At 36.6% G+C, this 26,772-nt stretch overlaps 1 protein-coding gene across 1 annotated transcript in view; it reads left to right on the plus strand.

Annotated features, from left to right (window-relative positions):
• Positions 1-26,772, plus strand: part of KCNQ1 (potassium voltage-gated channel subfamily Q member 1) — a 377,953-nt gene that overhangs the window by 38,741 nt on the left and 312,440 nt on the right. Inside the window, exon 2 of the mRNA XM_026668287.2 lies at positions 23,047-23,137. Within this exon, the coding sequence (XP_026524072.2) occupies positions 23,047-23,137 (91 nt within the window). The remainder of the gene's footprint in view (positions 1-23,046; positions 23,138-26,772) is intronic.

The following is a 26,772-nucleotide window of genomic DNA, read 5'->3' on the forward strand; positions in this document are numbered from 1 at the left end:
TGCAATCGGCAGTATTTCATCAGTTGCAAGTTGGCCAGTGTATTCTAGCTAACATCAAGCATTTAAAGACAGTTACTTTGAAATAATTGAGAAGGAATGAATAATCAAACTTTATTAAGTGAACAGGAACCGCTGTTGCTCTGTTGTAGGTAAAATATTTTTAAAATCACTTTAATCAGAGGGCCCCAACCTTTCTGGCTTTGCAGACCAGCCGGGGGTGGGGGGGAGAGGATGGTTCTGCGGAGTGATAGGCAAACGCGTGTGTGCTTGCTGCTGCTCGCACAAGTGGGGATGTGTGTGCACAAGTGCTTGCCTGCCACTTTTGTGGCCTGGTTCCAAAGGGCTAAAGGCCCTGTAGTTGGAGACCCCTGATTTTAATGATTAAATTCATATATTTAATTGTATCTTTCTTAAGGGAAAACTTATATGTGCTAATACAGAAATGTAATTAAATATAAAATGTAAGGCTTTGTTGCTTCCCACCTAAATGGGAAAGCTTAGCATTAAGGTAGATTCTGGGCTAAGACTGTCATCAGGCAAAGGTTCAGTTTCACTCTGAAGGTTATTGACATTCTTGCTGATTAGTGGATAATATTTATAAATAATTAGTCAATAATATTTCTATTATCCTGCTAGGTCTTAGATTGTTCCTGTTGCAATGGTGAGGATTAGTATCTTTACTGCCCAGATCCAAAGCCATGTTTGGTACTGTCTGAAGACCTGGTGGAGATGAATTCAAAATTAAGTTTTATTTTAAATAAGAAAACAACAAATTTTATCACTGCTGAAAGCCAAGGGGAGGGAGGGAGGGAGGAGGAAGGAAGGAAGGGAGGAAGGAAGGAAAGAGAGAGAGAGAGAGAAAGAAAGAAAGAAAGAAAGAAAATTGTTTTGCTGATGGAACAGGAACTATGTTTAAGGTTTCCTTTCCAAGATCTTACAAGCTACGCAATTGTATAAACTGTTGCTTGTGCCAAGAAGATTACAAATACCTCTGTGTTCTGCTGAAAAAAATAACAAGCAATGCATTGATTTCTGAAGTATTACATGTACATAATGTAGATTATGTTTGATTTCAAGATGTAAAGCATTTGGAAGTATTGTTTATTTTAATAAGTGAGTTTTGTAGATAAAAACTTCAATACTTCAAATGTTTTTCTTTCAGGATATGAAAATAAAATTTGAAATTACACATGATAACAATAAAAGTGATGATAAGTAGATAAAACAATTCACAGAAGTATGATTACTTCAGTTGAATGTTCTGAAACAAATATTACCCTTTTTACAAGCAGAAACTTCAATATTATTTTTCTTTAATTAATTCTGATCCTTCCTTTGAATGTCTAGTGTTTATAAATGTTCTGGCAGATTTAAGCTTTTGCAAATAGTTTTATGAACATATTTGGTCTTTTTTACCATGCCTGCATTCATTTTCTTATTTTATGGCCAGCTTAATTCCCATTGATTTTAGTAGGTTTAAGCAGTTAACCTGGCAGGAATGCAGACCAATTGTTAGTATACCAGATAATTTGATTAATTAATTAATTGATTAATTAATATAGTATATCAAATTAAAATTGCTCTTCTTTGCTACCTGGATAATAAGACCTGTGATATCATAGCCATAATTACCAAATGAATGTTAAGACATGTTTCCTAGTATATTTATTTGTTTTATTATTATTTATTAAATTTATATGCTGCCCACCTCACTGTCATTGTCTTTCTTATGTGTTGATTATTTGTTGTTAAGAACTATCCAATTGGTAACTATCCAATTGAATTTGAATTTTTTATTGTCATTGTACGTATATACACAGTATACATACAACGAAATTTAAAACCCAGAGACCAGACCCAACACACACGTGGACATGACAATCCCCAAACACCCCCACCCACCCACCAAAATTCCCCGCCTCCTAAAAACACAAGAGCATCCATACAACAGACCAAGTAATACTGTCCAACAGCTCACTGATGGTGGTCCTAAAGTTCATTGTTAAGTGCAATTATAGCTCTGGGATAAAAACTGTTCAGAAAACATGTGGTCCGAGTTTTAATTGTTCTCTATCTTCTGCTAGAAGGCAACAGCTCAAAAAGATTGTAAGCAGGATGCAACTTCCTCAAACAGCGAGATGCGAAGATGTCATCCAGGGCTGGTAGTTGGAGCCCGATGATATTCTGGGCAGTTTTAATGATTCTCTGAGGAGCTTTTTTGTTTGCTACAGAGCTGCTCTCATACCATACAAGAATGCCATATGTCAGTACACTCTCAATGGTGTTGTGGTAGTAAGACAGAAGTAGATGCTGAGATAGATTTATCTTCCTTTGCATTCTCAGGAAGTACAGCCTCTTCTGTGCCTTCTTCGCAAGCATGTTAGCATTCACAGTCCATGAGAGGTACTCCGAGATATAAGTGCCATATTCAGCAGGTTCTGACCAGTTTTGGAGAACTGGTAGCAGAAATTTTGAGTAGTTCGGAGAACTGGAAAATACCACCTCTGACTGGAGATTTTACACTATCCTTCCCCTATCACGCCCACCAAGCCATGCCCACAGAACTGGTAGTAAAAAATTTGAATCCCACCACTGATAAGTGCCCAGAAATTTAAAACTACCAACCCTCTCCATCTCCTCACTGTTTATGTATAATGGTAAATGTACATCTATCTCTCTTCCTCTTGAAGTCAATTATAAGTTCTTTAGTTTCTTTAGTTTAAGTGTAAGATTATTTTCTGACACCCTTGTACTTCCTTTCTATAAGCAGACTCATTGTTCTTATCAATGAGCCCCACCACTGTCATGTCATCCTCAAATTTAATAATTGTACTGGTGTTAAACAATGGGGTGCAGTCATGTGTGTACAAAGAATAAAGGAAAGCACACAACCCTGGGGGGCTCCTGTGTTTAGTATCAATAATTGGGGAGTAAACTTTAATATTTTATTTATTTTCTATCTCTGAAGGATTACCACGAGAATAAGGCCAATTTTATACCAGGGCAAAATGGGTGACTTAGTGTAGTTACTTATATCTTTTGGAAAACTAAAAACAGTTGTAATTTACCCCTTACTATACAATCAACTGAACTCTGGCGAAACTAAGTATCTTTGGCTTTTAAGGCCTCCTGAATCTGGGACTTTGCCATCTTTGGCACTGGATGGGGTGGTGTTGCCACAAAAAGACGGTGCCCAATCTTGAGGTCCTTCTGGACTCCTGGTAACAATCATGGCTTGGAGGGCCTTTGTGTGTTGTTTACCAGTTGCATCTGTTCCTGGATCATGAAGCTCTGCTGACAGTTACTCATCTACCTGTCCTGTCAGGCCGTGGTTACCTCCCAAATGGACAACTATAACACATTCTATATGGGGCTGCCTTAGAAGAGTATATGGAAGTTTCAGTTGATGTAAAATGATTCTAACCCCTACATGGACACACATTAAACCTCTGCTTCATAAGTTGCATTGGTTACTAGTTTGCTTCTGTATCTCATTCAAAGTGCTGCTTTTAATTTTTAAAACCTTACATTGAATGGGGCAAAGTTACCTGAGGGACCACCTCTTCCCAATTACATCTACCTGTCTCATCAGGTCCAGAAAGAGAGGCATGCTGTGGGCCCCATCTGTGAAGGAATTTCAATTGATGGGACCTAGGAAGTGAACATTTTTTGCTGTGGTACCTGCCCTCTGGAACATCATACCTCCTGCTTTGGTTAGCCCCAGCTTGTGTGGCCTTATAGAAAGCTCTCAAAATACATGTTGTTGTTTTTTCCAGCAAGCCTATGGATTGTCTGGGAATAGAGAGCTCACACACATACATGTAAAATCTTCCTTTTTGTGATCTTCCTTATCTATGTTTATTGTTTTAATCAGTTCATATAGATTTTTTAAATTATTGAACACCACCCAGAATCACTTCATGTTAGATGGGTAACCATATAAGATTGACAAATAAACAAACAAAGCAAACAAATAAAAATGTTACTGTAAAATCATATAGTCCAATCTGTGGCCAATGAAGGGAGCTCATTATTTACAGCAACCCTGGTAAATAATAATCCTTCCTTTACTTACAAACTTCTGGAAGAATTTCTCACCTTCTCAGGGACCCTCGCTTCTGTTGTAAAAATAGAATGTGAGATGCAGCCAATCATGTAAAATGTCTTTCAACTGGAATTGAGTTCACCATCCATGAATTTGCAACATCATCTGTGGAATGGAAAGGGACAGTTTTGCTTCCCTCAAGCAATCCTTTTATGTCCTCAAACCTGCTCCAAAATATGGAAGTTTTATTTTTTTCATATAATATTTACTTTTGTCAAAGAAAGTTAAAATACAAAACACCAAAATATTTTTTAAAAGGATAAAAAAAGAAAAGAAAAAAATACCACAAGCAGGACATTAAAAAGAAAAGGTGCCTTAAAAAAGACTAACACATATCCACACAATGTTGTCCCTACTTGACTGCTGATTGATATAATACAAAAAAAAAAAAAAGTTAGTTTCCTACCCCTTGCAAAACAAGCCAAAGGAATTTTAAATTAGTAAACTATTAAATCCTCCTTACAAATTGTTAGCCTGTCATCTATATATTATATTAATAACAAAATAGCTAACAGGAAAAACAATAATAAAAGAAATAATATATAAAAATATAAGAGTAATACAATTATTAATAATAAAAGAAAAATTGAAATTTCAAAATCCTCTGTTAACAATTGTTAAATATTGTTGAATATTGAAGGACTTTTCTGATTGGATTTGAGATATGTGAAAGATACAGATGATAATGAGAAGGTGGGGTAGGAAAGAAAAAGAAGAAATTCATGTTTTCATGTTTTACAGGATTCAGTTAAATCTGTGAGTAATATTTCCATAAGAGCACTAAAGTTGATTCCATTTCTTCCAAATAGACAACCCATGTCAATAAATTTAACCTGTAATCCTAAGCCTTATTAAACATTTATATAGAATTGATATGAGTTTCAGAACAGATGTACAGTAGAAAAGAACTTGAAAGTGATCTCTTAATTTACAATTCAGAGCAATGGTGACATCAACTGCCAATAATCAGTTCTCCTTTACACTATTTCCTTTCAAAAAATAAGTTGTGCCATTCTTGCTAATCCTAACTTAATGGACAGCAAAATGCCCAAGGTTACAGATGACACTAGTCATAATGGGTTTTAACAAGCCAAACGATTGTTATGTGCTGTAAAATGACATAAACTGAATGAATAAGCTACATAATGTGAGTATAATTTAAATCATACTGGGTTAAAAACAACTTATTTTCACATATACAAAATTGAAGCCGGAAAATTCATTTTGTTCTTCCTTTAGCTAAAGAAAAATAACTTGATGTAAGTGCCTAACTTCTTTAAGTGCCTAGATGTTGAGGATGTAATATATTTAGCATTGATCTGTCGGGCACCATATTAACTTTTCCTAGCTGGAAAGGAGGACATGAGAGAGTGAGAGAGAAACACTGTGAAAGGAAGCTAATAGCAAAAAATATGACTGACAGCCTGAATTGTCCATCAATTGCCATCATGGCCCTCTGTTCACTAAGTTGTTGTACACTTTACAAAAGCATATAAATGTTTCAATTTCTCTAAAATATCAAGAAGTTGTTATTATTTTTATTGTTTATTAAATTTCTATGCCCCCCCCCCCCCCGCCCCGGTCTGCCCTGTAAGGCAATTCTAGTAATTACTTGTAACCTGTGTATGTCAAACAAGAGAACACGAGACATGGATTTGCTCGTAGCTAAATTTTATCTGTAGTCTTTTGTTTTCTAAAGGCAGAACTGAAAATTCCGCAAACAGAAATGAGGCAAACAAACAAATAAATAAAAATTCCCTTTAATGGAAAAATAGGATATGCGGATTTTGTTATGGTTTCTGCCTTTTGTTATATTACAAGGAGAAAGTTCATGTCTTTTCTGACTCAAGGCTCAGGAAACATTTACTTTCCTCCCGTATTCCTTTAGCAAAATCGTCTGTAAACTTTATATCCTGGAGAGTCAAGTTCTCAGACAGTTTCAGGCAAATGATGATGAAGACAGGATTTCCTCTCTCCAAGGGACAGGTGGCAACCTGCCCAACGATTCTGTAGTTTGATGCCTGTAGTTTTGAACAAGTTTGGAGTTACATTGTTTTGTTTTGTTTGACAACACATTGCCAATATAAGCAGAGCCAAATAAAATTGTTTGGAAAGTATCTAACTTAAAACGAATTGGGTATCACCCATGAACACCTCTGTATTATTAAAATAATGAAAAATAAGATGATAAGGAAGTATTGCATAAAAAAAACATGGTTAATAACTGGCAAAACTGTACCTGAATCAAAAAGGCTCAGTGAAAGGAACACCAGGAAGCCATAAGCCAATAACATGCTTGTCTACAAGGTTTAAATTACTCACAGGCATAATAGCAGAGAACGTCCAAAATTATTTAGAAGAAAATATCATATTTCCAGTAGAACAGAAAAGAAATAAAAGGAAAATCAGAGGCACACCCCCCCCCCCAAATAACATTTGATTGATAAAATGGTTCTGGAGAATTGAAAAGCCCCCCCCCAAATTAAATATAGTCTATATTGATTATTAAAAAGGTATAAGGTTCATTGCCACATAGCTGGATCATCAAAGGTTTGAAAACTATTGGTGTTAGTAAAAACATCAGAATCTTTATAGACAAAACAATGAAGCAGTGGAATAGAGAACTGGTGATTGGAAATGGAAAAATATGGGCATGTCAAATTTAGGAGAGACAGCTTCCAGAGTGACTCATTATCACTGATATTATTTGGCATTGCCATGAGACTACTTTCCATGGTTTTGAAGAAAACAACAATAATAATTGCAAGCAATTATAATGGATTTATAAAGATTGCATAATTTGAGTGGTATGGTTGCCTAGAGGTGGAGTTCTTGCCTCACAATTAGAAGGCTATGAGTTTGATCCTGGGTAACGGCAGACATTTCTCTCTCTAGGTGCAAAGAGAAAACATCTGTTGCAAATTCCATGTAGGTGTCAGGAAGGGCAACTGGTCAGTAAACGCTCAACTCCATTCGGTCATCCGACTCCCCTCAATGCAAGGAATTACAGAGCCGCTAAAAGAAAAAATAAATAAAGACTGCTTATTTTACAGATGGAAAGGGTTAGGTTATGCCTTTGAAAACTGTATTTTGTGATCAAGGTATCTCCCCTGCCGGGGGATGGATGGGTTTAGATCATTAGCATTTTTTTCACTTGCTATTACTGTTTTGAATCCTCATTGCCACTGAAACATGTTGTCTGTATACTTGAAGGAAAACGCTTTATAAAATCTCAGTAAGAGGTTTTATCCAGTTTTGCATCCAGTTTTGGTCATCACATTGCAAAAAAAAGTTGACACTTTGGAAAAAGTGCAGAGAAGACAACTAGGATGATTAAAGGCCTGGAGACTAAAATATAAGAATGGTTGCAGAAACTGGGTATGGCTAGTTTAGAGAAAAGAAGGACTGGAGTATCATAATAGGGGTATTCCAGTATTTGAGGGGCTGTCACAAAGAAGAGGGAGTCAATTTATTTTCCAAAGCACAAAAGAAACAATGGCTCGAAACTAATCAAGGATAGACGCAACCAGGAATTAAGAAGAAACTTCCCAACAGTGAGAACAATTAACCAATGGAACAGCTTGCCTTCAAATGATGTCGGTGCTTTATTGGTGGATGTTTTTAAGGAAATAACCAGCAATTGGTTCTGGCTACCTAGTGGCAACTTCAGAATAGGTTTTTATTCTGGCTTATAGGGATGTCCTGCATTTTATGCTAGCTGTACCTTGTTCTGTTTTCATCAGACTTATCTTATTTGTGCATAGGTTTAAGTAAGAGGGAATGGGTCTAGGGTGGAAAAGGAACATGAATGTTAAAAATAAGACATCAAATAAGGAGGAAGTCCACCAGCACAACTTCACAATTGCAGCATTGTATAGCAACTGCATCTGATAAATAGCCACCTGATGGTCCTTTGTAAGCCTCCAAAATATGAAGCTTCTCTGCATCTTCTTGATTCAGTTGGGGATGTTCACAATTATTTTTTCCAAACCTCTTAGTGGAACAGAATCTTCATTTTTGGATTTCTATTGAATAAGACGGCTTTCTTTAAGTGTGGTTTGAATTGAAAGTTTAATAACACCTGTTCAAAAGAGTGTGACCTTTTTAATTCTTTCCCTAGCATTTTTCTTCAAATGCAGTGTCTGCTTTTTCAGATCAATGGAGTATTGATCCATTTGGTTGCAACAAGGATTGATCAATGAGCTCGTCACCTCAACCATGACATCATGGGCTGTGAGAGTGACTGGCCTAAAATTACCCAGACGGCTTTCCTAGCTAACATGGGACTAGAACTCACATTGTATCTTAACCACTAGACCATTCTGGTTCTCTTGCCTTTTCCTTTATTTTTCTGTAACAACTAAGCAAAAGTTTCACAACTGCACTTACCTATTGGAAATTTAAATCCTATCTTAGGATTTAAATTCTTTTAATTCTTCAGTGGTAACATCTTGCAGGTTTTCAAAATAATAGTGGTTTAATTAGCAAATACAGAACAGAAAAGGATAATAGTTTGTGGGAATGACAGAAGGAAGAACCGCAGGTATCTCAGCCCACAGAAGGAGGGAGGGCACGGGAAACATTTCAGAAGGGCCCCTCCTTAGTTTCCCAGACAGTAAAAAGAAAGGAGGGGAGAAGTACATTTGGTCTTGCAAGTTTCTGCTAATGCAACTGTACCATAAAGATAGAGCTAGTATTTCTGGCTGTGCTTCTTGTTGGACTACCTCACAGGGCTAACAAGAGTAAAGATTTGTGGTATAAATAAATACTTAGCTGCAGCATATTTGTACTAATTAGAGAAATCAATTAACACAGATAAACAGTTTATTAAGAAAAAAAACTATGATGTATTGCAGTGTGTTTAATACATTGATTTCTTTAAAAGATTTATAAGCCATATCCAGTTCTGTCATTTAACTTTATGCTGATTTTTGCCACAGGACTGCAAATTATATTCCTAGTAAATCAATTTGTTATCCAAAAAAAACAAATTAAAACAGGAAAAGTTTTTACTTCTATGAAGAAACAAATCAACTGAGCCAGGTTTCTATGTGAGTAGACTGTGAATCTTCTTAAGCCATATTGCCCATGTGTAAAAATTACAAAAGCTGAAAAAATGGCTCTGACTTCTTACATTGTGGTGAGGGTCACCTCAGCCTGCAAGTGTACACTGTCCATGAAGTTCTGCTTTCCCACTGGATCCCTGGCTGTGCAGGTTTCCTGATCCTATAGAAGCTTTCATGCTGCATCCATGGAAAGGGAGGTTTCTTGGTGCTATATATCTGCTACTTTCGCTATTGTCTTTGCAGAGGATGGGATTAACTAGGGTAACTTTGTCCTGAGCTAACGTGTTATATTTCGTTGAAATATAACTACAAAACTTGGTAGAGTCAATTCCCTAGCAAACTCGATTTCATTGAGGGCCGCATCAGGGTTGTGTTTTACCTCAGGGGCCTTGGGTGGGCGTGGTCAGGATAGGTGTGGCCAGGGTGGGCGTGGCCAGTTCGACATCACTCATGTCAGGGGTACCTGTGGTGGCCAAGTTCTAAGTCAGGCCTTCAATCAGACCCTCCCTCTCTCTCTTTATAATCTCCTTCCTTCCTTTTTTTTCTTTTTCCTTCCTTGCTCTCCTCCCATTTTGCCATCTTTTTCTTTCCCGTTCTCCTTTCCTGTCCCTTCTTCCATGCTCAAATGCAAAAGGGGAAATATTTTTCCTTTCGTTTTGTTTTTAGTTTGTTTTGCTAGCCCGCATGAGCTCCGTTTTCGCTGGCAGAGGCCCTGTGAGTTGGTCCTTTGCTGCTTCTAGGGTGGCCCAGCGGGCCAGATCTAAGCTCCCTGTGGGCCGCATCCAGCCCGTGGGCCTTGAGTTTGACACCCCTGCTCTAGCACATCTGTGCCATTAGTAGGGACTAGTATTCAAACTGTCTGCTTCTAAATTTAACTATATCTACGTATCTAATGCAAAATGAATACAATGAGACCATATGCAGCTCTTTATCTTGGCTATTGGTGTCCAAACAGCTGTATTTAAAAGTAAGCTACTCTCAGAATTTAAGGCTGAACTTTATTGAAGCAATGCTTGTGGATGATTAATATAATATTTATTGTGGCATTATGTTGTTGTATTACACTGTCAGCTGCACCTTATCATTTATTTTGCTGTTCTGAAAATTACTGCCTCTGTGATTTTCCAAACCTGCTGCCAACCTTTTCCCGGACAAAGCAGAGAACACAACCTTTGCTTGTGATGCAAAAATAGAATTTACTAAGGAAAATGTTATTAATTGCCCACACAGTGCCCTTCGAATGACATAATCACGTTCTTGATCAGAACCGATGATACCACTGAAATTAATAATTAGTTGCTTTGGAATATGGAGGTACCTGATTTTTCCATGCCTGCTTCCATTATGAAGTTGGGTCGGTTCCTTTCTTCTGTTATTTTTCTTTAAGCTCAGGGTTAATCTGAACGCTATTGTTTCTTTTGATACCACACACACACAAAACCAACCCTGCAATAGATAGCCTCCAGATAAAAGGATCATATTTGCTTATTATTCATGGTCCTGAAGGTTTTTCTGCAACAGATGAACGTGTGCCAAATTGTAAAATATATGGAACCAGGTGAGCACAAGTCCTGCAGCAAAACAAGGTCAGCCTTTGTCTGAGCAATGGAGATATTGAGGTGTTGACACTACAACTGATTTATTTCATTCTTTCATTCCTAGCCCAGTTAAGAGAAATGGTTGTATGCAGGTATATATGGAAGCTGTACTTCAGGAGTTTCACACTAGTAGACTTGTTCGTTATATGGGTGTTCGTTGCTATCATATGGTCTCTAGGTGGAGACAAGTATTATGGCCCGGTCCTTCTATGGCTACTTAAATGCACTCTGTGCAGGTAGTCCTTGACTTACAACCATAATTGAGCCCAAAATTTATGTTGCTAAGTGAGAAATTTGTTAAGTGAGTTTTGTCCCATTTTACGACTTTTCTTGTACACCCTTTCTTGACACAATTGTTAAGTGAACCACTGCAGTTGTTAAACTCATAACAACATGTGAAGTAAACATTGAAGTCAATGGGCTTGCCCATTGACTTTGCTTGTCAGAAGGTCAAAAAAGCTGATCACGTGATCCCAGGACACAGCAACTTGTGGGCTGCATGTCCAGCTTCTCTTTTGCCCTTTGCAGTAATGTATAGTGAGGTGCTACCTCTATAAAAGCTACTCTCTACTCCATGTCCCAGAGGTCACCAATGTATTATTGGGATTTTGGGATAATTCACAGCCTCCCAAGAACTAGCATACCACAACCACATATTCCACCTGTTATGTATATGTAAATGACGTAGTTAGGTTGACAATATGTAAACTACAAATATATAAGTTTGCAGCTTTAAGGAAAAATACTGTAATGTATTATGCTGTGTTCTGGCTGGTTAATTATGCTACAAGTTGCCATAAGAGGGAGCTATAGATCATGGTTTAATTCTCTTTTTCACTGATGATCTCTCTTTATACTGATACTAACTGACTACGGACCGATACTGACTAACCCTGTTTATTTTGATATTCTGTTGATATCGAAGTTTATTTGTTGTATTATGGTTTGATATTTGTCTGCTGTAAAAGACGTGAAACCAGTAAGAAGACTTTATAACTGGATATTTCTGGACTGTTAAAAACATGTATGACATGGACTGTTTATTGGACTGTGCTGTTTCTTCAAGTAAACATTAATACAACTTGTTCAACTCTGTGTGGCTGTATATTTCTTCATAACTGTTCTCATAAACCATTTTCCGTGTGCATATCCTTTTTATAAAAGAGTTACTCTGCCCATATCCTAACACCACCCATGCAAGAATTAAGAAAAATACAGAAAGAACCAGTGTCCAGAATTGACCTTGTATATTAATTGTTCTTGTGTGCCTTGAAAAATTTCCTTTTATTGAGTTTCCATTATCCCTTATAACACTAAAACTATAACTCTGCCATATTCTTTTTCTTTATTGATGAACTTTAATAAAAGACAAATATCCTCAGGGATGCAAATTTTCCAGATTTGAATGATGTCAAGGATTATGTATTATTTGAGATTTTGCTTAAGGTTGCATGTATCAGTAGTACCTTTGCTCAGTGTTACAGGTCTATAATTATGTTCTCTTTTCCCTTTAAATTTCTATTTCATTGTAAGAGAATAGGCTTTAAATATTTTATTATTACCTTACCTATCTAACTTGACAAAGAATTATAGGGCTGGAGGGGATCTTAGAGATCTTCTAGTCCAACCCCTTGCCCAAGGCAGAAGACCTTATTGCATCCCTGACAAATAGTCATCCAATATTTTCTCGAAGACCACTAGACATGAAGCACCATAACTCCAGGAGTCAAGCTGTTCTGTTGATTAATTGTTCTTATTGTCAGGAAATTTCTCCTTAATTCCAGATTGGATTTCTCTAATGGACTTCCATCCATTGCTTCTTGTCCTAGCTGTTAATAGATAAAATTACAAAGTAGAAGGCAACTTTGCAAAATCTTGTTTCTTCACTTGTATCATTTTCTAGTCAGGAGTGTTAACAGATATACATGGCATTTAAAAAATGTGGAACAAAAGAAACTTGCTCTGTGATTGTCTTTTAACTGGTTAACAGTTGAGTTGGTAGTGCAACATGCAATATAAATGAACCCAGGCAAGATAGTACCCCTTTTAAGAAATTGAAGAATAGAATTGGACCCTAATTTGTAAACAATGTTGAAAAGCCTAGACCTCCTTCCTCTTGTTCTTCACTGTAGAAGGAAAGATTAGGTATTGGAAGGGAACGCTGGACACTGGACAAAAATTGCCTACTATGGTGGGACCCAGCAAGGCTTCTTAAGGAGAGGGTGAATCAATGCCTCTTTAAGAGGCAAAGAGCAACCCCCTTTCTCAAGCATGAATTCACCACCACTAGAGCCACATGCATTTCAACCCTGGATAGCCTTAGCCAGGAAGGGCATAGGTCAGTCATAAGGATCCCATCCACTTCTTCAAGTCAACAGGTTCAAATCGCTCCAGAGCCGTTGTGGCATAGTGGTTAGAGTGCAGTATGGCAGGCTACTTCTGCTGACTGCCAGCTGTCAGCAGTTTGGCAGTTCGGGTCTCACCGGCTCAAGCTTGACTCAGCCTTCCATCCTTCTGAGGTAAAATGAGGACCCAGATTGTTGGGGGCAATAGGTTGACTCTGTAAACCACTTAGAGAGGGCTGTAAAGCACTGTGAAGTGGTATATAATTGCTCGATTTACAACCATTTGTTTAGTGGCTATTCAAAGTTACAGTGGCACTGGGGGAAAAATGACTTATGACCAATCCTCGCACTTATAATTGATACAGCGTCCCCACAATCACGTGATCAAATTTCAGGTGCTTGGCAGCCAGCATGTATTTATGATGGTTGCAGCATCCTGGGGTCAACTGGTCGCCATTTGTCAGCCAGCTTCTTACAGACAACGTGAAAGGGGGAAGCTGGATTCACTTAACAACTGTGTGATTTCACTTAACAAGTGTAGTGATTTGCTTAACAACTGTGCCATGGCTCACTTAACAACTCCCTTATTTAGCAGTGGAAATGTTGGGCTCAATTGTCCTCATAAGTCGAGGACTACCCGTAAAGAGGCAGGAAATACTGTAAGGGAACACCTTGTGATTTTGTGTCATGTGTCTTGTGGTAAATGCTATATAAGTGTGTCCAATCACACTTGGCCAATAAAGAATTCTATTCTATTCTATTCTATTCTATTCTATTCTATTCTATTCTATTCTATTCTATTCTATTCTATTCTATTCTATTCTATTCTATTCTATTCTATTCTATTCTATTCTATTCTATTCTATTCTATTCTATTCCATTCCATTCCATTCCATTCCATTCCAATATTCTATTCTATTCTATTCTATTCTATTCTATTCTATTCTATTCTATTCTATTCTATTCTATTCTATTCTATTCCATTCCATTCCATTCCATTCCATTCCATTCCATTCCATTCCATTCTATTCTATTCTATTCTATTCTATTCTATTCTATTCTATTCTATTCCATTCCATTCAGACGGCTTAGATCTGGCCCACTGGGCCACCTTAGAAACAGCAAAGGACTTGTCCACTGTACTCTGCTGCGGCCCTCCCATTTTCTCTGGCAGAGGGTTGCAGGAGGTTGTCATGGCCAAAAATGGAGCTTGGGAGTCCTTTTTTCGCTGGCAGAATGCTTTGGCCACTACAGACACCCCCAACACGAGTGACGTGAAGCTGGCCACACCCACCCCAGCCTCCTGAGGTCAAACAGAACCCTGATGCAATGAAATTGAGTTTGACATCCCTGTTTTACAGGCTCATTGAAGCACTTGGGGGTTTATTTATGTCCTCAGGGTTACCTGAGTCGTGCTCCTGGTTCCTGTAGTCTGCAATTTTTCCTCTGGAAATCCATTCCTACTCCCACACCATTCAAAGGGAGTAGGAATGGATTTCCAGAGGAAAAAAATTGCAGACTACATGAAGCGGGAGCACTACTCAGGTGACCCTGAGGACACAGATAAACCTCCAAGTGCATCAACGACCCTCTAAAAGGATGCAAATGACCAACTGTCTGCAAGGAATATAAATCCTTCCATTCCTCACTATCCTGTCACCTGAAGAAGCTTCTTGGATGTGAAGCGAAACGTCTTCAAAAGAAAAAAAAACAAGAAAGTCCAGTTGCCTCTTGAAAAAGCACCTTTGAGACAACCATGACCTGGATGACTGAGAATTTCTACAGACTTCGGGCCACTTCTAAGGCTCATATCTCCCCCATCATCTGCTCAGCTTCTGGCCACCTTCACCTCCACAAAACAGCAAGGCACCAGCAGGCACAGTCCAGTGAGCTTCTGCCAGCCCAGTTCCTACTTGCCAATGTTAACTCATGGGAATAAGGAAATACCCTCAGCTTTCTCCCCTTACAGCCAGAGGAAAATTTAAGCCCCCAGGGTTCACTTGATCTGGCATCTTGATTCCAGCTGTTTTATGGCAATTGCTTGATGAAGGTTGCTGGAAATATCTTGCCTTCATATATGCCAGGCAGTTTTGTTTTTTTGCTATCACTGTAAGGTTGAAAAGAAGTCACTTGCTTTCAGAAAAAAAAAACCTAATAATCAAATTTTCAAATTAATTATTTCCTAATTTAATTTTGAAAATACTTTCTGGTATTGAAAGTTCTCCAGTATAGGGATTGTAAATTTTAGTGAAAGACACACTATGTCCCAGGATGCAAGTATAATGCTGGCAGGACAGATTCACTGTTAATATATTCTGAGAGCAGAATTCCTTCATTGGTAATGCCAGGAACATGCTACTGCTATATTTCTTTAGTTCTTTGCAACTTTACAATTAATGTGCACCTGTTGCACAGTGCTTCATTCTTGAAGGAGAACAAAATTAAACATTCATAATTGTTTTGATTATAACAACAGAGATAAGATATAACTCAGCACCCAGACACAGCACTATTATAAGTACAAAAGGTTTATACAAAGAAACCTTAGGTCAGATGGTAGAGAAACTCATGTGGTGTTCACATAGAATTTACAGAGGAAGGGAAGTAGGAAGGGAAATTGAAGAGGAAAGAAAGAAAATTTAAATATAAGTTTAAGGACCTAAATGAATCTTTTTAAAATGATTGAAATGTTGATTCTAGGAAGTTACAAACAGACCAAGGGTCCAGACTGATTTGAAATAAGATTTTGAAGTTAATTATAACAATCCTTCCTATAGAAAAATCTTGTTTTGAATTCTTAAAAAGAAATATGATAGGATGGGACTTTAAAGGTTGGACACTAGAGGAAACCAGAAGAAACTAAAGATTACAATTAAAGGAGAACAATACTTAAATGTGACTTACAGAATTTAATGCAGAATGAAGGAAAATACTTTAACATTGGATGTATTGAGGGATATTTGTGAACAATGGACCCAAAAGTTAAGAGTTTTAATGTTTAGCTCTTAAATCTGAAAGTGGAATCAAAATGACAGGCTACTAAAATGATAATGGAAGAGATGCAGCGCAGGATATAGAGATGAAATTGGCTGATGTCTTGAGATTTAAAAGGCATATAAAAATAAGAAGTCTAAGGAGCAATTTGGGTAATTTCCTATATTGGATTTACAAAAGTTCTGAAGAATTTTGTGAGAAGCAACAAAAGAAAATGAAAAGAAATCAAAGTCTAGGCCATTATTTAAAAGGTCAAGATTGTTAAAAACAAAAGGAAAGAATGTAAAATTGATTTGTTAAAGGTTAAAAGGATATGTTGTTGAATGAAGTTTGTTGGATGAGGTTTTAAGGATTTGTTTATCAATAAGAGATGGGAGATGGGAAGAATAGATCACTTGTTGTATTTTAAGTGAAGACGTTAAGTTACTAAAATTGTTTATACTTGCTATGATGAAAGAGGAAATCATTTTTTATATATTTTTTCTTTTTCTTTACTATAGTCCTCAACTTACACCCAAATGTTTAAGGATTATTCAAAGTTATGAAAGCTTCAGATAAGATGTTTTATGGCCCATAAAACATTTCTGGCTTTTGTAAAACATCTCCCCCCACCCCCTTCATGATCACATGACTGCATTTTGGGTGCTTGGCAACCGGCTTGCATTTAACTCTGTTCCTGCAGACCCATGGAGGATTTCCCCTCCATTCATGGAGGAGAGGATAAATCCTTAGTTTGGCTCCAGAAGTGTTTGAGACTGAAAGGGCTACCTGTTGGGAGAATTCCAGCTCCTTTGCAGCTCCATGAAATCTAGCAGGCAGCTCTACTTAACAATCTGGGATATTGCTTAATAACCACAACCAGGCATTCTGTTGTGGTCATTGAATAAAGCAGTCATGTGACATATCAGTTAACTATCACTTCACTCAACTATTGATATTCCAACTGTGGCCATAAAGTGACAATTATCTGTATGTTCTTTTTTCCTCTTTTTTCCCCTCTATTTTTTATTTTTCTCTATTTGTCTATTTTTTATTTTTATTTTTTTAGTTTGTATTAGTTTATAATCTTATCTGAATTATCACAATTATAAGTATCTTAATTATAAGAATATTAATGTTCTAATGGCGCTGTTAGAGAAAATGTCTGGGAATTCCATGAATGACCAAAAAAAACCCAACAACCCCAAAACTATATACTACCAAACAGCAAGAACAAAGCAATCTGGATAGACAAACGACCAGGCTCAAATTATCACGTTTTGGATAATTATGAGAAGACCAAACTCCCTAACTTTCCACCATGTTGGGAAACATGAAAGGAAAGAGAAACAGAGAACAACCAGAAGCCAGGTGGATGAATTCAGTTTTATTGGCTAGGAATAAATTGTTGAGAGACTTGAAAGACCAGACTGGAAAAATCCATCTACGTGATTGCTAGAGTCAACACAAACTTGGTGTGACATAATCAATGCTGAGAGGATACATGAAATATAAGACTTTCTCTAAATCCTTAACCTTCAGTCAAGTGAAAATAAAATGACTGGCAATAGTACCAGGAAACCCAGATATTCTTTTTTTATCTCTTCTACGTCAACCTCTTTGATTCTATTAGAATGTCATATAATGTCATCTTCTATTCATTGGAATTTTTTCCCCCCACTCTGGAACTGTGCTTTCCTGATATTATAAGAAGAGCTAAAATATCTGTAGCTAAATACAAACCACTTCTGCCAAGTATTTTCAGTCTCCCCCCCCTTCCCCCCCCACTTGGGTGTTTTATGATTCATTGATAAAAAGGTTCAGGATAAATTTTCAAGTGGTAGAAATTACATCTTTTTAGAAATATGCTTAACATTGTGATGGAACCAGCCGTTTCAGATAACAGATAAAGATAACAGATAAAGTAGAATTACTGTTAACAGATAACAGATAATCAGAGTTGGAAGGGACCTTGTAGGTCATCTAGTCCAACCTCCCACCCAAGCGGGAGACCCTACACCATTCTGACCAATGGCAGTCCAATCTCTTCTTGAAAGTCTCAAGTGATGGCACTCCCACAACTTCTGAGGGCAAGCTGTTCCATTGGTTGATTGTTTGTCAGAAAGTTTCTCCTTATTGCCAGGTTAAATCTCTCCTTGTTCAGTGTCCATCCATTATTCCTTGTCTGGCCTACAGGCGCTTTAGAAAATAGCTTGACCCCTTCCTCCTTGTGGCAGCCGCTCAAATATTGGAAGACTGCTATCATGTCTCCCCTGGTCCTTCTCTTTATTAGACTAGCCAAGCCCAGTTCCTGTAACTGTTCTTCATATGTTTTAGTCTCCAATCCCCGAATCATCCTGGTTGCTCTTCTCTGTACTTTTTCTAGAGTCTCAACATCTTTTTTTATAATGAGGTGAACAAAAGTAACATAATGGAAGTAAAAATATAGCTAGGCCTTTTCAAATATCATATGTTCATTCTTCTCTGTATGTGTGTTCATTCTACGTCTATGAGCAGGCTGATGATAATAGCAACAGCACTTAGACTTACATACCGCTTCACAGTGCTTTACCGCTCTCTCTAAGTCAAAATCAGGATATAATACAACAGTCATTGGGAGTACTAAAGCCATTTTTAAAAAAGGATCTGGACTCTTTTTCTGGAGAAAAAGACTTTTTTTGGATATTTATTATATAAGTATAGATAATGAATATGTTTTCCAGCTCTGTAAATATATGACCTTTTATTTCACCTTATATTTTCTCTGTTTTTCTCATACACTTTTATAATACTGTACTTGATGAGGGAATGTCATGTGTTTTGATGTGCTGCCATCTAGTGGTTAGATTTACTGCTTAATTCAAAGTAACAATCAATGGCTACCTTCCTTCACAGTTTACCTTGACTTCCAGCAGGATTTTAGCATAGATTCTTGAACAGCAGCAGCTACTGCTGGTGTTTTGCTAGCGTGTAATATCAGTTCTTCCCACTTTTCTATTGTATTTATGACCCATTAAGGAGTTTCATATTGTAACATGAATGGATGTAGACCCTTAAAAAAGCAGACCTTACTTTGCTCTTTATTTAGGAATCTGCATAACTGTATATACTGGAATGGATCCAGGGACTGAGGGACAGAAGGAAAATACCTTCTTTTCCACAAAAGCTTGTACAAGAATTTGTATAAGAGTTCAAGCAGCATTGTCCTTTGTAGTGCATGTTTCCTTACGCAGATCACTTTCACAAATTCTTGTTCAAGAGCCTCTCTAACATATTTTTCTTTTTCTTACTTATTGGTGCGGTTTGAGCTTGGTTGTTTTCTTGCATGTTTCATTACCCAAACTAGGTAACAACATCAGTACTAGAAGAGAATTTATATTCTGAGTGGCTTGCCTTGTCAGGAGTGGTCTTGGTGGAGGTTTTTTTGTGGGGGGAGGGAATTGGGTTGTTTACTGTTGGCTTGTTTGGCAATTCTTTGATTGAGGTTCACTCCTTGATTGTTGATCTGATGTTAAACTTGGTGTTAATCTATGGTCATCTTGGTGTTGATTGCTCAGTTCTTCTAACATATCTGGAAATGCAAAAGTAATTGTAGAACCAATGTAACACAGGGTTTAACTGAGAAGACCCAAACTCCAATTTACATTTAGCCATAGAAATTCAATAGTCTGAGTCTGTCTTGTCTCTGAGTCAGTCATGAGTCAGTCGGTCTGTCTCTCACAAACAGAGACATTAACCCACAAGATGATGATGATGATGATGATGATGATTATTATTATTATTATGGTCCACTTTTTGGATAATTAAACGCAGCGGTGGGATGCAAATATTTTTACTACCGGTTCTGTGGGTGTGGCTAGGTGGGAGCCATGTGACTGGGTGAGCATGGCTTCTTTTTTGTGCACCTCCCCCGTGTAGCCCTTTTTGCCTCCTGGGCCTCAGGGAAGCCTCCTGGGCCTTCACAAGACAGCGAGGGGCCTTCGCGATACACTGTCTTCGTAAGACATCAAGGGGGATCCCAGCACAGCTGATCGTCAGAACAGCTGATCATCGGGAGGAAAAAATATACCGGTTCAGCCAAACGGTAGCATTTTTTATTACCGGTTCTCCCGAACCAGGTTCAAACCAGTAGAATCCCACCACTGATTGAGTGCCATTTTGCACAGTCAGCTGTGTCTCCAGGGCGCAAGCCCGCGGCTTGCATAACCACAAGATTATTGTTAATGGGGAAAAAATGGAGGAGGGAATAATATGCTTGCTACCTTTAGCTCACGAAGGAAAGGCAGAATATAAATTTATCAAATAAACCTATGCATATATAGAATAAAATGTAATTCCCAGATGGCTGAAAATCACAATTGTTCTAATTGTTGCACAGTTATTCAGTAATTGTTTGCTTTTTCTAACTCAGTAAACAATTTCCCAGGTTTTTCTGTCAGTAACTGTTTTCTTGAGTTCTCGTAAACTCATTCTTGTGTCACCACTGATATTATTTAGTTCTAAAATTTCATACCCTTCAATGCTATATGTAAATAGTTTATAGTTTAACAAATGTAATACAATATGTTATATAATAAAAGTAAGTTCTACAAAATAAAGTAACGAGTAAAAATACTATTCCACTGTACCATATTTCATTCACAACACCAATACTGAAGTCTCTGAAAATCTTCTGAAACAATCAGATTGTAAGATTTTGTCAGAGGAACATGAGGGAAGGGGTTCATTTTATTTCTGGAGACAATCTATTGACATTGGAGGGAAGCCATGATGGGGAATATTATGTTGTTAAACAACATGTTGTCAGAATATGGTGGTGAAATATTTTAAATTATAGGTACAGGTTGTCCTTGATTTACAACAGTTCATTTAGTGACCATTCAAAGTTACAGCAGCACTGGAAAAAGAAGTGACTTATGACCATTTTTTACAGTTATGACCTTCGCAGCATTCCCGTTATCGTGTGATCAAAATTCAGATGCTTGGCAACTGACTCATATTTATGACAATTGCAGTATCCGAAGTCATGTGATTACTTTTTGCCACTTCTCACAAGCAAGGACAATGGGAAATCCAGATTCACTTCATAGCTGGGTTATTTGTCAATTGCAGTCATTCACTTAGTTTATCAATTGCCGTCATTCACTTAACAACTGAGGCAAGAAAGGTCATAAAATGGGGCAAAACTCACTTAACAAATGTCTCACTTAGAACAGAAATTTTGGGCTCAATTGTGGTCTAATAAAATAATAGAGTCTGGAATTTCTGCCTGGAATTTCTGCTGTAAGTCATAATGATCCTAAATTGAGGGCCATGTGACCAGACCCGATTTTATGACTTTTTTTGCAGCAGTCATTAAACGAGTGCTATGGTCATTAAGTGAACATGACAATTAAGCAAACACTGTGTCATTAAGTTAATCAACTCATCATTTTCTTTGGGCATTTTTTCTTGAAAATCAGTTGAAAAGGCTGGAAACAGAGGAAAAAAATTAAATCGTAATTACATGACTAGGGGCTGCTACAACTGGTTGTAAAGATGAACTGGTTGCCAAGTGTCCAATGTGGGGTGTGTACAACCATGGAACTCTGGAACTGGGTTGTAAGTAGCTTTTATGGGGGAAGAGGTCTGTCATAACTTTGAAAGGTTGTTGTGTTAGTCTACCATACTAGCTTCTGTTGGTTCCTGTGTATCCTTTTAGTTATATTACTATTTAAGTTCCTATGTATCCTATTTAGATATCTTACTTAGCAGGATCTTTCTATCTATTCTTTCAAGATCTGCTAAACTGCCCAAACCCTGCTGTATGTCATCAAAAACTTACAAGTACACATTTTAAAATAGTTTAAAATCTATCCTTACCTTAAAAAGGATGAAGATGTGGTAGCTTTCAGGAATTCCAGTTCAGAGTTAAAAATGGCATTTGCTTAACTATATATCGTCCAGCATAGTGAAAACTGAAGGGAGGCAGAATTAGGATAGGATGGATAAAGTCATTGTAGTATTCTATAGCCATAACATCATCTAGCAAATTCTCAGCATATTTGAGATCAGGACATTTTGGGGTTTGAGAAATAGCATCTTACCTGCGGTAGCCAATAGACAGCTGCAAAAATCCCCATTTTGTGCAATTAGATTAAATGTGCTGTCCTACTTGGCCTTTAAAAGTTAATCAGAATGAACATTTTGGGCTTGTGTATACAGACAAAGGGCTAAATTTATGGAAATACAGAAATAATATGTGTACTCACACTTTTTATTTTAATTATATACTTCTGGCAGATTCTTGTAATGGTTTTGCAACAATTCAATAAGATCCTTACCTTTTCTCCATCCCTATCAACTTAATAGAAATCAATGTTTTTCTTCTTGGGCAGCTTGCTTGGAACTGTTGATTGGAATAGAAAGTTCTAAATTCTACTCTGATTTCATTTCTGGCCTTATTTATATGACTTCTATTGCTATCAATAGTTGTTTTGGTGGGATAATGTCATTTTTTTTTGTTAAAAGAGCTACACTTTTAACATGCATTCAGCCTTGGCAGCTGAATTGGTAAGGGAAATTCCACACACTATCCATGTGTTTATGCAAGCAGTTCCTTGTGTAGATACATCTATATATGAACAGTTAGCTCCTTGCAAGCATTGTTTATAGCTCTGTTAACTTTGTGTCTCAATGGAGAAGCTGAATTGTATTCTCCTGTAAAACCTTATCCAAAGACTTTGTTACCTGATAAAAAAAAGAAGCTAAAATTCAGCTTAAGTTCCTTCACAGCCCCTTTATCATACATTCTGTTGAGTGAAATCAACCTTTACCTTTGTCCTTTGCAGCTTATTACACTATTGAAAGTCAGGGATTTTTATTTATTTCCTATTTATTGTTTCTTTTCTTTAAAAAAAAACCTTAATTAAATGTTTTAGTGATTTTAATTTTTGTTTTTTTGTTTTCTTCCCCCCCAGTTTCCTCATAGTGCTGGTCTGCCTTATATTCAGTGTGCTTTCCACGATTGATCAATATGCAGCTCTGGCTACAGGGACATTATTTTGGATGGTATGCCTATGGATATTTGCTTAAGCAACATATAATTTGTATGTATTTTGAAAAGAATTAAAATTGAGATATAGATATGTATTTGTATGAATGTACTGTGTATATATTTGGTAATGTTATTTGGATGTATTCTAATTTGCTAAAATGCCCAAGTATGGTAATATGAAGTATAATCAGAAACTTATCAGTGCACATTTCACAATACTTTCATCTTTTTTTTTCCTGACTGATTTGTATCTGTATGAGAGTAATATGGATACCATGGAAGGAAGTAGGTTTCTGTAAAACCTTTAGGTTCAGGCATGGAATAATCTGTAGAAATCCAAATTAGTTCTCATTATACTCTGGATTGGGTTCACTTGGCCATTCCAAATGATTTGGAATGGTGATCCAATGATTTTCATCATCCAAACCATAAGCAGTTTGTGAGGTTTCTAACATAGTGTTCCAGACAAAACAGTTATGTTTTGGTGACCACATCCAGAATACGTCAGCTTTAGTTTGGAAGATTAACGTCCAGACTATCTTTTGACCATACCATATTGATACAGTTCAGAACAGAAGGATAATGTTGCAGGGAACTTGTTTCTGAGTTCTGTTCTAGTAGGTTTTGGACATCCCTACATAAAAGAAAGTGTCCTCTAGATTGTCCCACAAAGTTTAACTAATTGAGTAGGGTGATTGAACAATAATATGTGTGGCAATTCTAACGGCAAGAGGTAAAAATCAGTGGTATACAGATTTTTAAAAACTCTCTTAGTGTTTTTAGTATTTTTATCCAGGTTAAAAAATGTGATGGCTCAGTTGAGTTTATATATAGTAAATAGCTGAGAACCTAAAGTCGATGCATTTTGTAATGGCCAACTATTCTGACATTAGAATACACCATCAAATATTTCTTTTCAAGGATTTGTATAATCCATAGGTTTTGTTGTTGTGCATCAGTGTTATGCACTGATCCATACCAATCCAATAATGCTAACAATCACTTGAATGCTATATCCAAGTTCAAGAGTGTTCAGTAAATAAGTCTTCTGAGTTCTCCATTGTCAGGACCTGTGTCAGGTTCATGAAACACATACTGAGAGTAATATAAGCAGCCCTCCTCAGCTATTATGTTCCTTGTTGATATCTCAGTAGAAGTTGCTGGCATTGCATTACCTGACTTAATTCCTTGGGGCAAGCCAGCATTGATATTTCATTTCACTTTGGGCACTTAATCCTGCAGTTGTTTTTATGTTGGGATTTCCCCATTATATGTGTTTTAATATTTAATGTAGGCAAAACCGTACCTTCCTTTTTCCAGGGAGTCAACTTTCAGAGTTCAAGTTTGTATGAATAAAAGACCTAGTTTTTATGTCTTTCTTATGCAGCTCAACAGGTTTATAACACTTGGGTTAAGACCTTCTTAATTTTGTCTTTTATTTATAGAGTTATTTTTACACAGATCTGGTAGTGAATAGTTTCATATGGTGAATTTACAGATACTAATTGGCTCTCATTAACATCAGACTAATTGAATTTCAGAAAAAGACCAGCTTTTGTAACCTGGTAATCTCCAGAAACATTGAATTAAATTTTTTTTTTTTTGTAAATTTTATTTGAGTTTTCACAAAGAGAAAAAAAATACAAATAAAACATCTTTTTTGAAAGCACCGTAATCCCGGGTTACATTTCTTCGTACAGACACAAATTCAGGTTCATGCTCATTTTTATATTCTATTCCATATCTTATTACTATTTTACATTTTCTGCATAGCTTCTCCCCTCTTTTAATTTTATCAATTTTATTTGAATTATCTCATCTCAATTCAAATCATTGTATTTATATTTTTTGTCTGTCCTGTTTCAATTATCTATTATCTTTTCTCATTAAACAAAATTTCTCCTGTAGTTACTGATTGGAGTATGACGCCTTTATATCTCTTCCCTAAAGTTGTAACATTCAATATAATACATAACTTCCATTTGGATTCTGCTTGGTACATTCTTAAAATACACACTGTATTCTTAAAAAAAAAGAAAAAAATTATAAATGTATATAATTAAAACAACATTCCATTCCAATTCCATTCTATCATTAATATTAATATTCATTAAAGTCTTAACATCTTTAACATTACTTTTCAATTAAATATCATACTTCTATGGGAACAATTATAAGCTTTCCATAGTTAATTCCCCCCCCCTTCACTTATATTTTACAAAACATTAACTAATTAACATGTTCCCATTCCTTCCTAATTCAATTTTCTCATTTATTTTATTTCACTTATTTTATTCACAAACATTTCACTAAATTACACCAACTATTTTATCCCTCATTTTAATCATACGTTGTTTCCAATTTTCTAAAGTTATTTCTATTACTAATATAACAATACAATCTTATATACCTTTACAGAATCCCTTTTTCAGTTACCGTGTTTCTCATATAATAAGGCCGGCTTGGATGTTGACCTCGGCGTTGGTGGGGCACTTCGTATCAGGGTCAACGCAGGCAGCACCATATCCAAGTGTGCAACAAAAGTACTTCCTAACGGCAAGCCCCCCCACCATTCCCCCCATTTTGCATGTTTTAATATAGGCCTTAATTTGGGGGGAGGGGCTTAATTTCATTTCATGTCTATAAAACATGCTGGGACTTCCTATTGGGGGAGGCCATATTGTTGGAGAAACAGGGTAGATTTTCACCCATTATCTCTAAATAGGTCTTGTTTCTCTATATCTTGCTCCGGTCCTTTGTAACTTCTTTTCCTTTCCTTCTTCCCTCTCTTCTTCTCTCCCCTTTTTACCCCCTTGTCTCTCTACTTCTATTTCTCTCTTCTGTATTCCCCTCTTCTGTTGCTTTCCAGTATTATATTTATTTTTCGAATTATTTTTCTTTTCTTTGGTTGTTTTTTTAAGTCTTAAATTCTCCATTCTCTTTCCCCCCCTTTCCTTTTTCTTCCCCACATAGAATTACTTGTTCATTAAATATGGCTTCTTCTTTGTCCCAGTCTTCTTGTTTTGCAGTCGTGTTTCTTGTTGTTTCTCATAGTTCCAAATCTCAATTTCTAAGAATTGAAAGCCGAAGCCAAAAGAACCCTTCCCTTCTTGTGCATCTTCTTTGTACTTTTTAAGTTCCATTTTCAATTCATCCAGAAGTGGTGCCATTGTATAAATTTTTAAACAACCATGCAATTGATTTTAGTCATTCAAATATAATAACCAAGAATCCAAAGATCACCAAATAATCCAAATACACGCAAGCTGTTTCTTTTTTGCTCTTTTTTTTTCCACTTTCTCTTCCTGGAGTTACTATTTAGTTGCAAAGTTTCAGTTAAAATGTATCTTTTAGAAGTCTTGTTGAAGTTTTACTGTAGATTCTTTTTAATTCCAGGCAGTCTCCTCCCTCTTCCAGATCCTGCCCTTATTCTTTTTCTCTCCCTTCCTGCTTATGAAAAAGAAAGTTTTTAATGTCCAGAAATCTTTATTATCCCTTTGGCATTTTGTTTTATTTTCAACTTAATTGCCTATTGATGTCAAAGCGGATTTTTCCAATTTCTTATTTAAGTCTCTTAGTTGTCAGTATAGGGAAGGAGAGAGAGAAGAAAAAAAAAGCCAAACCTTTCCATTTTCACTTTCCTTCACTG

Source organism: Notechis scutatus, chromosome 1 (assembly GCF_049901735.1).
Source record: "Notechis scutatus isolate UNSWTSFEM ecotype Mainland chromosome 1, rNotScu1.2, whole genome shotgun sequence".
Lineage (NCBI taxonomy): Eukaryota > Metazoa > Chordata > Lepidosauria > Squamata > Elapidae > Notechis > Notechis scutatus.